Source organism: Coturnix japonica, chromosome 8 (assembly GCF_001577835.2).
Source record: "Coturnix japonica isolate 7356 chromosome 8, Coturnix japonica 2.1, whole genome shotgun sequence".
NCBI lineage: Eukaryota > Metazoa > Chordata > Aves > Galliformes > Phasianidae > Coturnix > Coturnix japonica.
In genome coordinates this window covers 9,729,932-9,748,142 of record NC_029523.1, presented here as the reverse complement: position 1 = coordinate 9,748,142, position 18,211 = coordinate 9,729,932, and the positions used below count along the sequence as shown (strand labels likewise).

Sequence of the window (18,211 nt, the reverse complement as noted above, 5' to 3'; positions counted from 1 at the left end):
CATTGTGGGAACACCATGTGATATGAATGACTCACAGAAACAAAATCATCCTCCTGACAAAACAACTCTTTATTACTTCTAAATTTGCAGAACTCATTAAATGGAACTGAAATTAAAAAGGAAGGTGTCCTAACTAGGAAGAGATATCAGTCACAGCATAAAATTTGAGAAGGAGGAAAGTAATTAGAAGAAATAAAATCTCCAAAATAAAATATTGGGAAGTTTCTCAATATGAATGCAGATAATATGGGAAACAAGCAAGAGGAAATAAAAATGACAAGCAGTGATACACTGAATGTCATGTTCTCAAATTAAATTTAGTGGTCTGCTTATCACAAATGGGGATTCTAAATCACGTTGAAGAATAGCAGTGAAGAGTAGGGAGTTGTAAAGTCAGTGTCTTTACAGAAAGACAGAAATATAATTTGATTGTGAAACAACAGCAACTAAAGATGTGATTGAAACCTATGTCCAAGTTCCTGTTGACTTCAACAGGACACTATATTACACAAGATTGTTTTTAAAATAGCAAGTTTCAATCCTGGATGTAATGTTCTCACAATAAGTTTTCAACCACCATAAATCATACTCTAGCCTTTGACTTTATTGGACTTGCATATATTTCTATGAGAAATAAATAAGTATTGATATTTCAGTTCTGTTTCACATCTGACATGTTACTCTACCACTGATACAATTATGTAATGACTTATATTCTTAACATTCCATATAGAAGGGCTTATGGTATTCTGAGGTAAAGCTGTATAAAATGAAATATACTGTTGAATCCAACCATGTTTCTGTAAACATCAGATAGTGAAACTGAGGAAATTACCATGGCCTGACTTACTTATCACTGATAAAGCTTACTCTTCGCCTCGAAACTTTAATACTTTTGAGATGTAAAATGTTATAGAAAAGAAACACAGTTATTCTGCCATTAGAAGTATAACTAGATAGCTTGATCACTATTAATAATTATTAAGTCAATGAAGGCTATTTGGGAACTGTAACGTATCTGTGTAGCACCAAAGAAGAAACAAAACGTATATTCCTATTCCAATAATTTCTCTATCAAAAATACTATCAATATTCTCACCTTTTCCCCAATACCTCCAACAGAGCCAATTGAGCCTGGGGGACCTTGTGGACCCTACAATGATACAAGATGTTAGTAATTCCAAATACAGTTATCCCAAATATATTGCTTATTACTGAATTTCAAAAGCAATGTTAAGAGAAAAACAGGTTCTTACATCGGCTCCATTAGGACCTTGGGGACCTCTTGGACCTGGAGGACCAGGTGGACCCTGTATCAAAGAGACAAATTGGTATATTTTTATAAAAGGTAAGATAAATAAGATGTTTGTTGTTGTTTGCCAGCTAGAAACAATATCTTAAACTTTTAGAGGAATTCTAGTCTTCAGAGTTCTGCATAAACAGCAGGACTGAACTGCTGTCCATAGCATGAGTTCAGAAGGGATCCAGTCTATGTAGTACCTGAATTGAAAATGTTCTGATTAGGCCTCATGAGGACTGGTTTCACGAATTGCATTTTCCCTGCATGTTTACCTACATACACTTTCCACTGTGCAAGGGCCCCAGAGTACCATGTCTACCTGGTAACCGCCATGTGATGGCATTGCACCATGATGACTACAGATGGGCAACAATAAAAAAGGCTGGCAAATATTGGATGCACGTGTGTTAGGTAAACAGCTTGCATTTCAGTCAGGACCAGCCCAGAAGGCTTTGTTTCAGCAGTAAAACAGTTCAACAAATACAGCCTCAAGATCACCTGGAGAAACAATGTAAATATAGCAAAATAGTGTTTACTAGCTTTTAGCCTGCAATTACAATCCCGTGGAAAAAGTGCAACTGATCCTTGATGGTATAATAACAAAGCCCTGAAGTTCCTGTTTCAGAATAGCAACTTTGTTTTCTCCAGTGCAGTAATCTCTCCTTATTCTCCTTCTTTTCCAACCCTTCTTGCCTTGTTCTGTCAGACACATGTAGCTACTTCCAAGTATTTGTGTTGATCTTGATCTTAAAGATGAAGAGATGGATTCAGGAATGCAAAATAAATCCCAGACGTAGCTCACAATACAAAAAAAAGGTTTCATGGTCAGGTAGAAAATTCAGGAGTCACTTATCAAATGGTGAGCTTCTGAGAAAAGACAGTAATATATGGATAATATTTATTGCAAGAATGACGAGCAGGGAAGAAAACTCACCATTGGGCCCACATCACCATTTTCACCTTTCTCACCTGGTGGGCCAGGCAACCCCTAAAAAAAAAAAGGAAGAAAAAAACCATCTGCCATTAGACTATCTGAAATAATAAGATGTAAATCAATATGAAACAATACAAATAAGATCCACATGTGGAACTTAGGTGGGGGGTAGGTGAAGCGGGGGAGAGAGGAAGAAAAGGAACAAAAAAAAAAAGAAAATTTATTTGCAATAAATAAATCAATACATAAAGAGAGCTTTTCATGTTATAGCAAATGTATTATGTAGTCTTGAACTGTTTAAAAAAGGTGAAACAGAAAATCAAAATAATAATAATAAAATAATGTACACATAAATGCTATCTATGGCTGAATTCAGGAACGTTGCCATCATTATCCAAACCCCAAGTGTGTGTTTGGATAATATGATTTAGGACATATATATGTCAACAAAACATGATTGATGCAGCACAGTGAAGTGACATGCAAAAATATCTAAACTACCTCAGTACTGGAAGCTGTAAAACTGCCTTAGCAAGGTGTCCAGTGGATGTAATGAATCCTGCTGAGAGGCACTGCACTGCTTTAATGCAAACATTCTTACAAAGAAAGAGCCCAAGTTTGTCTAGTAACAAACATCAAGAGAAGGAAAATGATGATGCTAATACTGATTCTAGTATAACGTTACCCAAGCTAGAAACAATACCACCCCTAATTTGGGCATTCCTGAATGTAGGATAGAACTGTGGCTTCTGCATCATGCAGAGTACCCTGAATAACAATAACATTACAGTGCTTTATATTACATTAAGATCTGGTTCCAAGTTTCATCTTCAGTGTTCTGCTGTTTTTAACATATCAAATTATTTCTACCAGATTGGAAAATGTGATTTGTTGTCTTTGCTACAAAGCTGTATCAAAATTATGAAGTATAAACATATCAGCGCTGTACCTATTTGTCAGCTGCCCTCCTACTTTGACACAATCTGAACCATAGAAAGACTTGTCAAAATTCAGAGAGGTTATTTTAGGAAAGTTACACAAGTTTCAGTCGTCTACTGTGGTGAAAACGTGGCTGACAAATCAGTGAATTGTGGTTGTTGTGAAAGCCTATTTACTATTAAATAATCCACTCATCAAATAACACAGTTGTTGTTTTTATATGGATATTTGCTTGTTTAAGAAGTTAAAATCTCAGGCCCTGATTTTGCTAATGTTAATATAAATACTGAAATACATGTTGTACAGTTTGCAGAGGATGTATTTATGAAACTTCAAAGGCAATTAAACATTTACTTGATATTTCTGTCTTCAAAAATTCTCAGAAGCCATTTAGTGAACATTACTGTAATGCAGAAAATTTCTTACTGATTTAATGGTATGGTATTTCATGCAATACTGGATGCAGCAGTTCCTTTTGGCAAGAAGTAGTTGTTTGTCATTTTAGATTTTAGTATTTAAGTAAAACTGCCACAAAGTGATCATGAGATAACTTAAATATGCCCATAGATTTTAAAATTTTCTTGATTTTCAACTCGTTTTGTTAGAAACCCCTTTTTTAAAGTAACAAAATTTTAGAAGTAATATTTTATATAGTAAGGAAATTCACGGCAAATAAGTATTCAAAATTCAATATTATTACCTTTATAAACAAATTTATTTTTATGTAATATCCACTTTAAGTACTATTACTTCAATCTAATTGAAGTAAGTGCAGTGTACTTACCATGGAATATTATATGTATTATATATTAGTAATATATTTTTTATTTATAATACTATATGTAATTATATATTAATACAAGGAAATGAAAGCTCTTAATCCCCAGCAGCTCATTGTTGCTATGAGAATTGCATTCCTGAATAAAACAGTCTCCTGATTTCTCAATAACATTTTATAAATAGAGGGTAAAAACAGTACATGAATTTACCTGTAAGCCAATAGGGCCGGGAGGGCCAGGGAAGCCTCGAGGACCTTCGTCACCTTTTTGCCCAAACATTCCTTGCTGACCTCTTGGGCCTGGCTCCCCATCACCTCCCTGTTTGGAAAGAGCAAGAAACAAAAACATCACAAGTCTGAAAACAGAAGAAACCCTTGTGTTATCACTGGACAAACAACAAGAAGACAGCTCAGAATTAGCCCTAATTCTAGTCACTAGAAATTTATACACCAACCTGACTGAATGAAATCTGTTTACCAAATGGAATAATAGACTGTGTCCTGGTTTAATATAGATTGAACAACACAAGTCTCACATGAATTTTCCCTGAACACCTAAACTGCATAAACATCGTAGCCGTTGAATATCTACACATTTAGTAAAATATGAGTAGCACACAGTCTGACCAATATTTACTGTTGAAAAATTCAAAATTTGGAAAATAAACCCACAGCTTTGTACTAGGTGAATTTTAAAGAGACCATCTCTTTTAACTGCATTTATATCAACCTGATTTTAATACCAAGTTCTACAAAAAAACATCAGACAAGTTGTCCAAAGGGATGGTCTCTGTTCAATGCTTATAATATTTCATTTTCAATAATGAAATTTTAATAACTAATAGCTGTGCAGACTCATTTATAATGAACAACTGAATTTAAGGTCACAATGACACAACTCTTCATAGCGATCCAAAATCTGTTCCTGAGTAAGTTGCACAAATTACCATGTAGTTCTAAGAACTTTGAAGTATCAAATGAATTTTAGCAACATTGTGATTTGCTCTGAATAAGTCTACTTACAGCTATGCCAGGAGCACCAACAGGACCCTGGAGACCTGGTGGACCTGGAGGACCCTGCAACAAGCATTCAAAAGGAAAAGTGAGTGACTGAGGCATCTGGAATGAGATAAACAGCAAATATATTTGCATGATCAAACACTATTGTTTTTACATTTCTCCATAGAGAATGTAATGCTATTCACAAGTCTTTTCCATTCATTACAAATAAGCAGTTTGTTCAGCTCTCAGAACTCAGATTTGCTATAATAAACCTTAAACTGGCATTCATTGTAAGTGCTAACATTTGTAATAGTCGCAGAATATTTAAAATAGACTCCTGTGCAAACAGGAATCAAGATGGAAACTTTTTTTTTTTTTTTTTTTTGAAATTAAAACTATCAGACTTTTTAATGAGAACTAAATCATTACTTAACAATTTACTCTTAAATGAAATATGTGTTGACTGGATTCATTTTATGAAATTGTAAATATTTTATTGTGACAGCACAAAGTTTATTTTGACATCAAATATTTACATTCTAAGCTCTTTTTGAGCACTGGAAGCCACATTCTCTTTGATATTAGTCCTCTTTTCAGGAGCATGGGAAAAAAAACATATCTCAGAGGAATTCCTTAAGTTTATCAGTTAGTCTTCTTCCAGAACAATAACTTTCAAAGTAACACTGTCCGTATTTTAACAGTCTGTTACACAGATGTGATCAAATGATGAAATTTAAACCTGAATCTGGGAATTCAGGATAAAAGTTTATGATTGTTAAAATGGTATGCTAGCTTGAATCTGGCTTTTTTTATCAACTAGAGAGATTAGACTTATGAGGAGTAGAGCTCAGAAAGCATTACGTTCTGAACGGGTTCAATTCTAGCCTGTCATTTTAGATGACAAAGAAGTTTCTGCAGTTTAGCTTGGAAAGTCTAATTCAGGGCAGAAGTGTGCTTGAATTTTTTGAATACCCTTCTAGGGCTACTGATAAAATATTGCGCCCTTTGCAGGAAGAAGAACTTAATTCTTGCAAATTATTTCTTTCTTTGGATTCTATGTGTATTTTAGAACATCTTATTTTCTAGGTAGCTGGACATCTTAATATATTTCTTCTCTTTTCTAATGGCCTTTTTTTCCCATATAATGGCAATAGGAGAAGTAAAACTCTCTAGACCCTATTGTAAAAAATCTAAATTAAAGGACCCCTAGGAATGGTCCTGTAGATTGGAAGGATTGCCATGAGAAAGGGAAATAGCATGCATGAATTTTAAGAAAATATTGGAACGTGTGTAGTGTGTAATTCTACACACTACAGGATGCCTCTGCATCTTCCTTCATTTTACAGAGCCCAGAACAAAACTTACATTTTTTTGTGATCTCATTAAAATACTCATTTTTATGTGATGTATTGTTTGAAAGTACTTTGATATCAACTAATTAAAAATTATTTACTACATCCAGATTCCCTTTCCTATTGCTCTGCAGAGCAAATGGACTGAAACTGGTCAGAACTGTCAGTTAATAAAGGCAGCTGTGGTAGCAGGGAGGTTCTGATTGGTTGATTGCAATCTGTAACTAGGATATGAAAACATAGTATTTTTTGTTATGTATAGTACAGTTAAATTCCAACATTAAATTTGTGTTAGTTTCAAAAAGAGAACTAAGGATATTTCAAGCTTTTCTTAAACAGGGAAGATGGAGCAATTTTTCCTTGCTCAGTGTCCTCGCTGTGATGAGACTAAATAACCACTGAGGATTTTATGGATGTGCAGGTACTGTAAAAAATCTACTCTTTATGTCCAGTCATTTCAGAACTGCATACTTACTTCCTCTTCAGAATCTTTCAGAGGTGACTAAAAAAGCCTTTCCTCTGCCTTATATACATCGTCAGCATGTTGAAAGAAAAGCAGGTTTGAAATAAATTGTGAAACAGTCAGGGTTGAATGAGTGCAACTGAGAGCAAATAGGATTCAATACATAGGACTTCAAACAGAGTAAATCCATGCCTTCAAATGAGCAGACTCTAACACTGGATACAGTATTTCATGGAAAACATGCAGTATTTACAAATGCCTTACACCTTGAGACTGAGAATGTACAGGATACATTCTCAAATGATTATTCTGCAGACACCTTATTTATAAAGCAGCTGTGTGGGAATAAGTTCAAATACATTAGTATTCACAGTAGAAACAGTGGTCACACTCAGTGACTGCTCAGCATAACTAGCTAAGCTAAAATGGTCTGAAATACAGAACTGCAGTGTGTATTTTTTCTGATTTCTCTGATGAATATCTTGATGAAGAAGCATGTCAAAGGTAAGATGCATGTGAGTATGTCCAGAGTTTAAGTGGAACTTGGCCATGACCTGCTTCATATCCTTCCTCTGAACCTCTCCTTTAAAACCTGTATTTTTCTATTTATGCAGTGCCTGTGATGTAATGGATCTCTTCAGGGGGACAAAGAAAAGCTGAATATATATCTTTGTACTCCACAGCTGGTTTGCCACTGCAACAATAAGTAAACTAAGGCAAATTTTCAGGTGACTAAGAAGTCCATCATTTTGAAAATGATTATTTTAAATGCTTTCATTCGATAAATTATTTTTACCATGTTAATCAAAACTAAAACAGCTTAGATTATGCAAGAGTAATTTTAGTTCTGAGGCAGGATTTTCCAAGCGCCTTGGTTAGATGTAGGTTTCATGGATAAATGGGTTTTATAATAGAAGCACTCTCTCATTGATATATATATTACATTCCTTGTGTAAACAGGGTATTGCAAGTAGTTTATTATAGCACTTGTGATATGATCTAATGCAACAGGATTGTGAAAAGTACATATTCAGCACTGAAAACTGCAGAAGACTTTCTTTCTCACATAAATAATTGAAGTAGAAAAGCCTTGTCATTTTCTTTACATTTTATCTCCACATGTTCTCTATAGAGATATCATAAAACTGAATTGCTTGAAGTTGTATGCTTCTTCCTACAAAATATCATTGGATTTTATGGAAGCCATAAATTTGCTGTGGATTTCATAAGTAATCTACTTTTATGATGCTCCACATATAGTTAGTTATAACAAGCAGAGTGTTTTCAAGATAGCAAGTGTGAACTAAGCAAGCTTAGTTGTGAATAATTCTGTGATGTGTTCTGAGTTTTGCTAACTGAAAACTGGTGGAACAGAAGACTGAATTTTTGCTTAAGAAACAAAACAAAACAAAATCCTAATTTGATTCTAGTTTTGACTTTTAAAGTGGGAAAACTTTGAAGGAGGAAGTGCTCAAACTGCAGCAGTGATTTTGAAATCCAAAAACAGCTCAAATGAACTTATTAGAAACCTAATTAGTCCTAAATTCACTACCGGGCCTATTGATATTTGAAAATTTGTATAAGGCGCGGCATGTGAAGTCTTTACTGTTCTGAAAGACTGAATAAGTTAAGTTCACTCTCTAAAAATTAGATATTCTTTAAAAAAAAACAACAAAAATTAGCTGTATTAGTAGATTTTCTACTAAGCTCTTGTGTTCTCTACTGTTAAGGCTGAAAGGTTAAAGGTGTGCATGTTCACACAATCCATACAGTTGACTTAAACACAGTAAGATAATGTGTTCGTATTCTTGATCATTCTTGATCTCTTGCAGTTTCCTACAAAGTGAACACATCAAAATGATACAGAGACTGTACTTAAGGAATTAAGTTTACCCATTTACTTTTTAATGATTCTGGAAGCTCTAGGAACCTAATAAATACTATGCATTTCTATTTAGTATTCCTAATAATGGTGTTAAAACTCAATATTATTTTGAAGAAACATTTCTGAAATAGGTCTTTGTTTCTATTCACTAAAGTTGCAAGACTAGGTGAATAATTTATGCATTAATACATTCATTTATTTATGAAGAATGAAATGGGCAAAGGACTTTGCTACTCACGTTTTCTCCCTTGTCACCTTTACTACCTTTTTGACCCGGTTCACCAATTTCACCCTGTAATTGAAAGTTAGAAGTTAAAGTTCTTGTTTAGAAGAACTCCTTCACACTTTTTAGTGTTTAGAAGAAGTCTCCTTCACACTTAGCTGACTCCAATATCACAGAAGCTTTAAATGTTCCATTTGATATGATTATTCTGTGTTTTATGTTGCAGTTTCAAGCGTGAAGGCCTAAAGCAGGCAATTCTGCATAAATTAATAGCATGTCATTTTAATCCAGCTATTGACTGTTATACTGCAAGGGCCCCAAAGACCTGGCTTTGAAGTAAGTGGTACTCAGATCGAAATAAAGGAGGTTGTGTTCCTCTTGTCACCCTTGGTATGGTCTTGTAACAAAAGCACTGTGATTTACAGACTTAATTGTATGTGATCTAATACTTTTTTCTCAGTTCAGTGTACTATAATTCAGAATTTCAGTATGATTCAGATTGCTAGGAAAACATATGAGAAAAGCTTATCTTATACAATAATAACGATAATAAAATTAAATTAAATCAAAGAAAATACACTCTGAGGGGAAAATGCCTATTATAAAGATTCACCTTGTCACCATCTTCTCCAGGAGAACCACTTGGACCAGCAGGACCAGGAAGTCCTACAGGACCTTGTACTCCATCACGTCCAGCTGGACCTTGAGGACCTTTTTCACCCTGGTTTTGAGGAAAAGAAAGTGTTCCACATTATCACATTAAGCTTTCAGCGCAGGTAATTATATTAGCTATTTGGCAATACAGCCTCAACTGCATCCAAAGGTGTTCTAAGACAGCACTAGATCTTCTATGCAAGAAGAAGCAGGACTGATTTCAGTGCTGTGCTCCTCACTTCCCTCCAGTCTCTCACGACTCCTAGAGAATCAGTTTACTAATATTCAAAATCATCATAAAAAACATAAAGATCATACTTCTTACTACAAGTTTGTAAAAAATAAATAAATATATAAATATATGCTTAGGCATGCCGTTGTAGCAACTGCATTACTAAATGGGTAAATTAATTCCAGATTAAGACCTGACGACATCTTGGCCTAACTCAGACCTACGAATGCATGCAGGATTACAACTGTGATACACATATGTATCTTCTAGAACCTTATCTCAAAAATAACTTGTTTCATGATGAATTTCAAGGAACAAAAACCTTTGCTCTCAACAGTTGCTGGCATTGTTAGGTTTTTTGGTTTTTTCAGTGCTTTTTTTTTTTTTTTTTAATAATCATTCTTTTGCTGATGATTATTTTACTTTTCCTTTGCTGACCAGAGTGTTCAAAACCATAATTTCATTTCAGGAAAGTATATTTTGATGTGTGAATAACTGAGTTCAGGAAACTAAAGAAAATGATATTACCTGACTGTCTATAAAACTGAACTTGTAAATAATTCAAATTGTCCGATTTTTTCTTCAGACTATATTAAATCTATTTGCATAGAATAATAGAAATGAATGTGCATGTCTTAAGATTACTATAAGAGGTTTAACACTGCCAGAAATACTCTCTCATTGTATTCAGTAAGAGAAACAAGAAAATTTAAAATACTTGTAGATGTGTTACAAAAGAAGCAAAGTTAGAAATGAAAATAGCAGCATAAGATGATTATAATGCATCAGGGTTGAGCACAACAAAACATGTAAAAAAACACATAAGGAAGCAATAAATTCTAGAAAATATATCAGAAATTTATACCAATAATGGAAACTGAGGACAAGTATACCTGTGCTTTAATGCAGAGTGTCTGTATACTAAATTTCAATGAAAGACTGATTTGAACATCTCGCTTATTATCTCTTTTTGTTGGGATAATAACAAGCTTAACACATCTTACGTGTTAGAGGGTATGGCAATAAACGTTTTACTATTTAATTAATTTTATACATTTAATAGGCAAATACTAACGTGGTAAAACGTAACACTCTAAAATGAAAAGTCTGTGCTGTCACAATTTTGTGTGTCTCTGTGATTACTTACAGGAGCACCCTTTTCCCCTGCAGGGCCTGGTGGACCCTGAGGTCCAGGACGACCCGGAAGACCAATTGGACCAGCAGTGCCTGCTGCTCCACGTTCCCCTGGTGAGCCCTAGGAAGAAAGAATAAGAGAATTCTGATTTAGCAGTGTTTTTCGTGACCTTGGTCAACATTTCACATATTTGGCCAGAGAGGAGATACCTGTACTACTCAGTGAGTAATACCTTCTTTGCATCTTCTTTTCTCATTATTTTTTTAATATCAATTTCTGTCTTTAAAAGTGAAAACCTACCAACCAAGCCAAATAAAAAACAACGACAAAAAGCCACCTGTGGAATAGAAGAGAACAGAATGCTTTGCATTGTATTTCTCTTAGACTGTAAACTCATTAGTGACCTCATTTTATCTGACTTTCTGTGAAGGGATATGTAATTATAGCTTTTGTATACATTATGTGGTTGTAACTGTACTTTTTACTGATTGTTAACAAAATGCTCAACTAATGAACATCCCCACAAGTGAAAAATGTTACAGATAGAGGAAGGTAGCTCCAGGTAGCTCAATGCTGATAATTAGGTAGCCTATAGATGGCATATTCTGAGTCCAATTTGGGCATCCTATCCCTAGATGGGCTACTGAAAAATGACTGTTTTACATTACAAAGAGCTTTCTCCCATCAGCACTCCATGCAGTAGTATGAGAAGGGAATAAAACAAAATTAAGGCAAAGACAGCAGACAAAAGAGAACTGTTAAAAATAAATTATGAACAGCAAAACAAAACAAAGAAAAACTTGTTCTGGAGTGCATTCATGCATCTCTTTCTTTTGTCCAGATCCTTCTAAGCACAATAGTTGGCACACACAGAACTTGGAGCAGTCATTTGTTTGGTATGCTTGCAGATCTATGTGCTTGCCAAACAGATCATATAACTGACTATATATGCTAGTTAAAAGCAATTGGTATTGGCAGGGAACTGGAGGAAGATCACCCAATGGCACAAGTTCTCCTCCTGTTACAAATGGCAAAAAAAGCACCCACTACAATTACACTTATGCATGTACTGTCTGTTGGCTAAAAATAGATGCAAAAATATTTTAGGAATATTTGATGCTCATAGTCTGCTATAAATTACTGAGAAAAAACTCGCACTAAACAATTATGGTTTAGTTATGGTGCTTGTAGATGTACTGAAACTTGGTAATAAGGGCATCTGTGCTTCTTATACACTAGAAAACACTTTCAATATAAGACGTTAGTAATTAAAGATGAAATAGAAAAAAAGTAAACCACCACTTTGGACTTATGGAATACTTTCAGGTCAACTTGTTGCTGTTTCTGCCTCAACTTTCCTGTGTGAACCACAGTGAACTTAAAATGGAACTTCTCAAAAAAAGACTGGAAAAACAATATGCAAAAAGTTATGAGCTTCCTACTTGATCCTTTCTATGACTATATTTAACTTAGTTGGAAATGCAGCCCCAAAAAGAATAAATTTGTGATGTGAAGCAGTATATACTATACTCCTGATATATATTTTATATATCTATATCTATCTATATTTTTTGGAATAAACCTCTCTTAATCTCTGACACTTAATTCAAATTAACTAGTACTATTAGAATAGCTCCTGGAATTTCTCTATTAATTTAGTGTCACATGAAAGGAATACAGGTCATGAGTACCAAGAAAGTTCCAGGATTTGAACCAAAATGTGGGTAGTAGAACTAAAACAGTATCACATACATCCTGTAAATAGAAAAATGGAGTATTTGTATTAAAATTCAAATATATGTATAGGAGAATACAGACAACTGTCATGAAACAGGTTATATGTTTTTCATTCACAGCCTTTCATGACACATATTTATCAGAAACTGTGATGGCATTGGCACATCTACTGTGTGAATATCCTGTCTGGGAAAGGGGAGCGTGCTGAAATGTCAGGTATGCTTGTGCCGTCTGGTTTCATTGCACCTGAGCTAACCAAATGCTTGAGTGGTTAGCCCAGCCTTGGGGCAATCCCTAACAGAAAATTCTGACATGACCTTTAAAAATAATTTGGTCAATGCTTTCTTGATTTTATTTTATCTTTTCTTCTAAAAGTTCAGGTTCTTCATATGGAATGGACTGATAATCCTTGACTCTCTGTTATTTTCCATTTCATTCCTAGTTTAATAATTAATCTTAAGAATTCACATACCAAATATTAAGAAATTAGGAAATAAAGCTTAAAAGTGTTCTACAGTAGATCTTTTCCAGTAGCAGATCTGGAGTCCAATAATCTAGAAATAATCCAGAAGCACAGAAGTTGTTGTTTGTTTATTTTTTCTGCCTGTTTAATGAATTCTAATCTCAGAACGAGTTGTCAGGAAACACAAAAGCCTTTTTTACTGAAAAACATAGAATTTCATCTCCTCTGTTACTTTTTTGGCCAACAGGAATAGCTGAGCTGACTTATTTTTTCATTTCAATTGCACAGTTGTGGACAACTACATTGACAACATAGTTGTCAAAATTTACATTTTTCAAAATCTATATTTCTAATTGAAGATAAGTTTAGTGTGGGCATCCAGTGCATCACTGCCATAAAAATAACAGAGAACAGGCAAGTTGAAGTAGGTATTCTACTTCAAATACCTGTCAGTGGATTCCTACTGCAGTGAAATAGGCAGCAGAGATATAAAGAATGAAAGTTGAAATTGGAAACAAAATCTAAATGTAAACAACTGATGAGGACAGTACTGTGTAGCAGAAGACCCACTCATACTGCTTAAGGCAGAACAATTCACTGCTTTTGAGGAACAATTTATCTCTGTCATAATTATGGAGGGGAAAAAAAACACACACAAAAAGTTGGCAAATACGTATTTATACCTATGTTGAGCCTAGGGTGTTGAGAAGGAGTGTTACTGCATAACAAACAGTTAAATTCTAATGATTTTACATAGCTGTCACTAGCCAAGCAAACATAATTTGTAACAGTTACACTGTTTCTCTAGGTATGATTCACACAAGAATTATGGTAAAGTCAGGAAAATAATGGATGGCTTTCCATCACGTTCTAAAATTCTTAATCATTGTATTATGCGTAATTTTCTTGAAGATTCATAACATGGTGTTTTTAGTAGGTCATTCTTACATTCTTGCATAACCTATTTTCCCATGGATTTCAATGGGAGGTTTAGAATTACACATACTTTTTCCAAATCAAGATCTTTTTTATAAAGTTTCTCATACTTTCTCAAAGTTCTTAAGCTTCACATTTCCCAAAGTACTATTTTACTACTATGGGGGTAATTATCAGAAAATAAGTATTGATAACTCTGAATTACATGTAATATTCTTTATTCTTCCATACTATTATTACATTTACTTACAATAGGGCCAGGTGGACCTTGTGGGCCTTCCCCTCCTTTTAGACCAGCGGGACCCTAAAAGATGAAAAAATGTTTACTTCTTACAATGGAAAATTCTAGTTATTTTTGCAACACACATAACAGGAAGAACATAAAAATCCAGAGGCAAACAACTGAATAAATTACTTTCTGGTTATACAGCCAGTGGTACTCAATAATGCATACTTGATGAGTGTTCGTCTACTACATTCATTTTTAAATATAACCGAGGGTCTTATGAATTAAGAGGATTAATCTATTCTTTTCATTTATTTAGAAACCATGTCAAATGTTTGTAGTGTTTAATATTGTACCTGTGCTCCTGGAAGGCCTCTCTCTCCGGGGAAACCACGAAGACCTGCTGGTCCATCTTTCCCAGGAATACCTTGAGGTCCTGGATCACCCTTAAAATATATTACATTTTAATTGAACAGAATTGTTTGAAATGTGATTGTCATTAACTGAGTACTGAAAATGAAATACTTGATCTTAATTATAGTAGCGACAAAAGATTATGTCCTCAGCTATTCATTTGCTAATTCTTTACTATTATGGATAAAATAGTTTATAAATATGGTTAAGTTTATAACAAATTTTGACAAAATTCAGCATTAGTTATAGAAATAGAATGGTGAGAAACATAAAGAGCCATAAAAAATCCATTGAAATTTAACATTCATTAAAAAGTTAGTGTCCATTGAAAATGGAAGACTGAATTATATCATAATTAGACAACTGGTAGTTTTCTTTTGGCCCAGTGGTGAAAGTATGCGAAGAGCTAAATTTGGTCACTACCTTGTAGCCATTACTACACATCCTACTTTAAATGTCATTGAACAATTTGTTACCTTGGTGTGAACACATTATTAATATGCATTTCCATTACAACTGTGTGATATATGTTTGTGTATTTTTTCAATGACAAAAGTGCTAATTACTGCCTTGAGAGAATTTTCTTTATTTCAATGGAAGCAGAATCCTTCATTCTCAAAATCCTACTATGTGAAATGTATCAGTTATGATTTTATGTAGCATGTTTTACATGATAATTTGACATACAAGTCTGTCATCAACATATCTGCCTCTTCCCAAAGCCACATCATACCTTAGCACCTTCTTTTCCTGCAGCACCTGGGAGGCCTTGTTCACCTGGTGGGCCAGGAGGACCTGGATGACCTCTTTCACCAATTGGGCCAGTCTCACCAGTAGGACCCTAAGCACAAAGGTAAATCCATTATCTCAAGGTTTTGAATGTCTTTGGAGGGGGCAGATGCTCAATATCCAGCTGTTCTGAGTGTATGTTTCAGAATAACATCGGTTAGCATACATTCCTCAACTTCCCCTCCAGGCAAAGCTGACTTAAAAAATATTTTTGTCCTATAAAATAAATCTTGCATTGCCTTTTGCCTGCAGACACATCTGAACAGCTTCCACAGATTGAAATCTTGACCTTGCTCCTTAGGCGATGAAGCTTAAAACACAGTGCATTTCCACACATGGGACGAGGTCACAAAAATTATATGTAAGGGAAATTCATGTATTGTGCTTGTCTTGAAACAGTCTGTACTGCTTTTCTGTATAACATGAATTGTAAGGTGAGAGAGTTGAAAGATACCTCTCTATATGGACTAGCAGAAAACTTTCACTAAAGGAATTATCCTTTAAAAAAATGCAAAAATATCCATTTTTTCTGCAAATATGTAGTATGAGATAAAATTGAACTTCGATGGTAAAACGCTGCAATCTAGAAGTGATTGAAATTTGGTCATATACTATATTGTTCTTTATAAATTATTTTGCATTAGAAATCTCACTTCACATTCTTGACTTCTGCTTCGTGATCACATGAAGAAAACACACACAGAAAAACAGAAATGGAAAAATATTCTCAAAATTCACACATTTCATAGAACTATTGGTAAGTACTAAGTATGACTTTCTGTTACGAATAACTTGACACCAATGTAAAGATAATCACCAATATACTTCTTTTAATACAACAAAAATAACTGCCCTCTGCATTAGACATAATATAACCATTAAAAATCAAGGTTATAAAGTTAAATATGAAATTAAATGATGTACCTGAGGGCCAACAACCCCACCAGGACCAGGAGGACCAGTTTTTCCTTGAAATCCCTATGAAATAATCATAGAATACTATGTTACCTAGGAAAATATATAGAAGAGCCAAATTCTTATCTAAGCTGAATAGGAAAAACAGAAATTCCATGTCTTAAGTTCTTCTCTTCAGAAAATAAAAATGAGATACTCTGGTTTTCCTGTGTACACTTAGAAGTGAAGGACTGATTAATCTTAGCTCTGTCAGCTCCAGCCTATATGAGCTAGTGCAGTAGTAAAATTTCCATTCAGTTTTACAGATCTCTCTAGGTGAACTTGCTTAGGTGATGCAGCTGACTGACAGCTGGAAATACATTTTTACATAAGTACATCATGACTCATAAAGCCAGATATATAAATATTTTCTAAAAATGCTTTTTAAAGAAAGGCATAGTAGGTAGATTAAATTGGGCAGGCACTAGAAGGAACCAGTTTGGGGTATACTGCAGAGTTTCTGCATCACATGCTTTGGATATGAGTTTCACATAGATGGCTACTGCATTGTGTTCCTGTTTGGATCTGCTGCCGTGGCTGCTCTGTCTCAAACCCCACATGCCATCAGCTCATCTCCTTCGCTGGAGATACTGAAAACCCATCTGGACATTTTCCTGTGCAACTACTTTAGGGAACCTGCTTTAGCAAGGGGATCAGATGAGATGATTTTCAGAGGTTCCTTCCAACCCTTATGATTCTGTGATTTTTTTTGCTGTATCATAGCCAGGGTTCTCTGCCTAACAGCCTGCATCTTCCTCCTACTATCCACACCTGTGTAAAAACAAAGGTATAATTTGGCCCATATTTCTTAGAAATATCTCAGTGTGCCTCAAGGCACAGTCTCACTTTACTAAATCTGAGTTATGAGTATTAATTTTTACTACCATTGACTAGTTAAGCACATTCTGATGTTGCTAACTGATCAGAGCAAGGAATAATATCACTCATATAGTACAGAAAGAAAAAAAATTTCCCATGTTAACATAATATACCAGTAGATTACTTATCTTCCTGTCCCAGCCTGCTCCCCTTTTCCCCGTTGCTTCTACTGTTTTAGTTTTTGCTCACAACATTCTGTTTTCAAGAGGTTTATGACAGCAGCACTGTAAAGCTCATTTACTTACAGTCTCACCCCGCTGTCCTGGATGTCCAGGCAAGCCATCTTTACCGGGTGGCCCCTGAAATTGTAAAATACATAAATAAAATAATTTCTTAGCCATTCTTAATACTGCAATAGTTAGCTGTGGGAATTTTGATGTCTTCAGTTTTATTTTAGATTAGCCTTTACTATAGTTTATCTGCACAGATTTTAGCTATTGTTTTAACAGTATGTTTTCCTTGTGTACTTCTTGACGTGTATGTACAGTTCCTTGGAGAATGACTGTTGGGTTGTCAAGCACATGAATTTTCAAAATGGATTTCAGTAGATTTAGAAATTTTGGAAATATTTCTTTTCCATTTTTCTTTGCCTGCTGACTCACTTAAGAAAAAACAAACACCACAGGTTATGGCAGTATTTGATGAATTTCCAGTTTTTGGCAATGGGAATAAAAGTAATAAATACATGCATGAAAAAACCACACAGGTGGTTTGATAATTTTGTACTTAATCCAAGTGAGCATAAACATGCTAGAAAAGCAGTATGATTCCTTCAGGCTGCAGCTGACTTATGCAACTACTTCTACACATTTCTGCTACTAATGAATGTCTCCTTCTTCTTCTTTTTTTTTTTTTTTTCCCCCAGTGAACCACTGAATTAGAATTTTGCTTAAATTCAGCTGGTCAACCAGACTTT

At 34.5% G+C, this 18,211-nt stretch overlaps 1 protein-coding gene across 5 annotated transcripts in view; it reads right to left on the bottom strand.

The window, feature by feature from the left end:
• COL11A1 (collagen type XI alpha 1 chain) overlaps positions 1-18,211 on the bottom strand; it is a 121,798-nt gene that overhangs the window by 25,785 nt on the left and 77,802 nt on the right. For 4 of the 5 annotated variants that reach the window (XM_015869908.2, XM_015869905.2, XM_015869906.2 and 1 more), the window contains 13 exons: positions 17,541-17,594; positions 16,387-16,440; positions 15,407-15,514; positions 14,616-14,705; positions 14,284-14,337; positions 10,910-11,017; positions 9,490-9,597; positions 8,892-8,945; positions 4,975-5,028; positions 4,163-4,270; positions 2,235-2,288; positions 1,257-1,310; positions 1,100-1,153 (listed from right to left, as the gene is read on the bottom strand). In XM_015869908.2, the coding sequence (XP_015725394.1) occupies positions 1,100-1,153; positions 1,257-1,310; positions 2,235-2,288; positions 4,163-4,270; positions 4,975-5,028; positions 8,892-8,945; positions 9,490-9,597; positions 10,910-11,017; positions 14,284-14,337; positions 14,616-14,705; positions 15,407-15,514; positions 16,387-16,440; positions 17,541-17,594 (954 nt within the window). The remainder of the gene's footprint in view (positions 1-1,099; positions 1,154-1,256; positions 1,311-2,234; positions 2,289-4,162; positions 4,271-4,974; positions 5,029-8,891; positions 8,946-9,489; positions 9,598-10,909; positions 11,018-14,283; positions 14,338-14,615; positions 14,706-15,406; positions 15,515-16,386; positions 16,441-17,540; positions 17,595-18,211) is intronic. The other variant, XM_015869907.2, reaches the window with a different exon arrangement.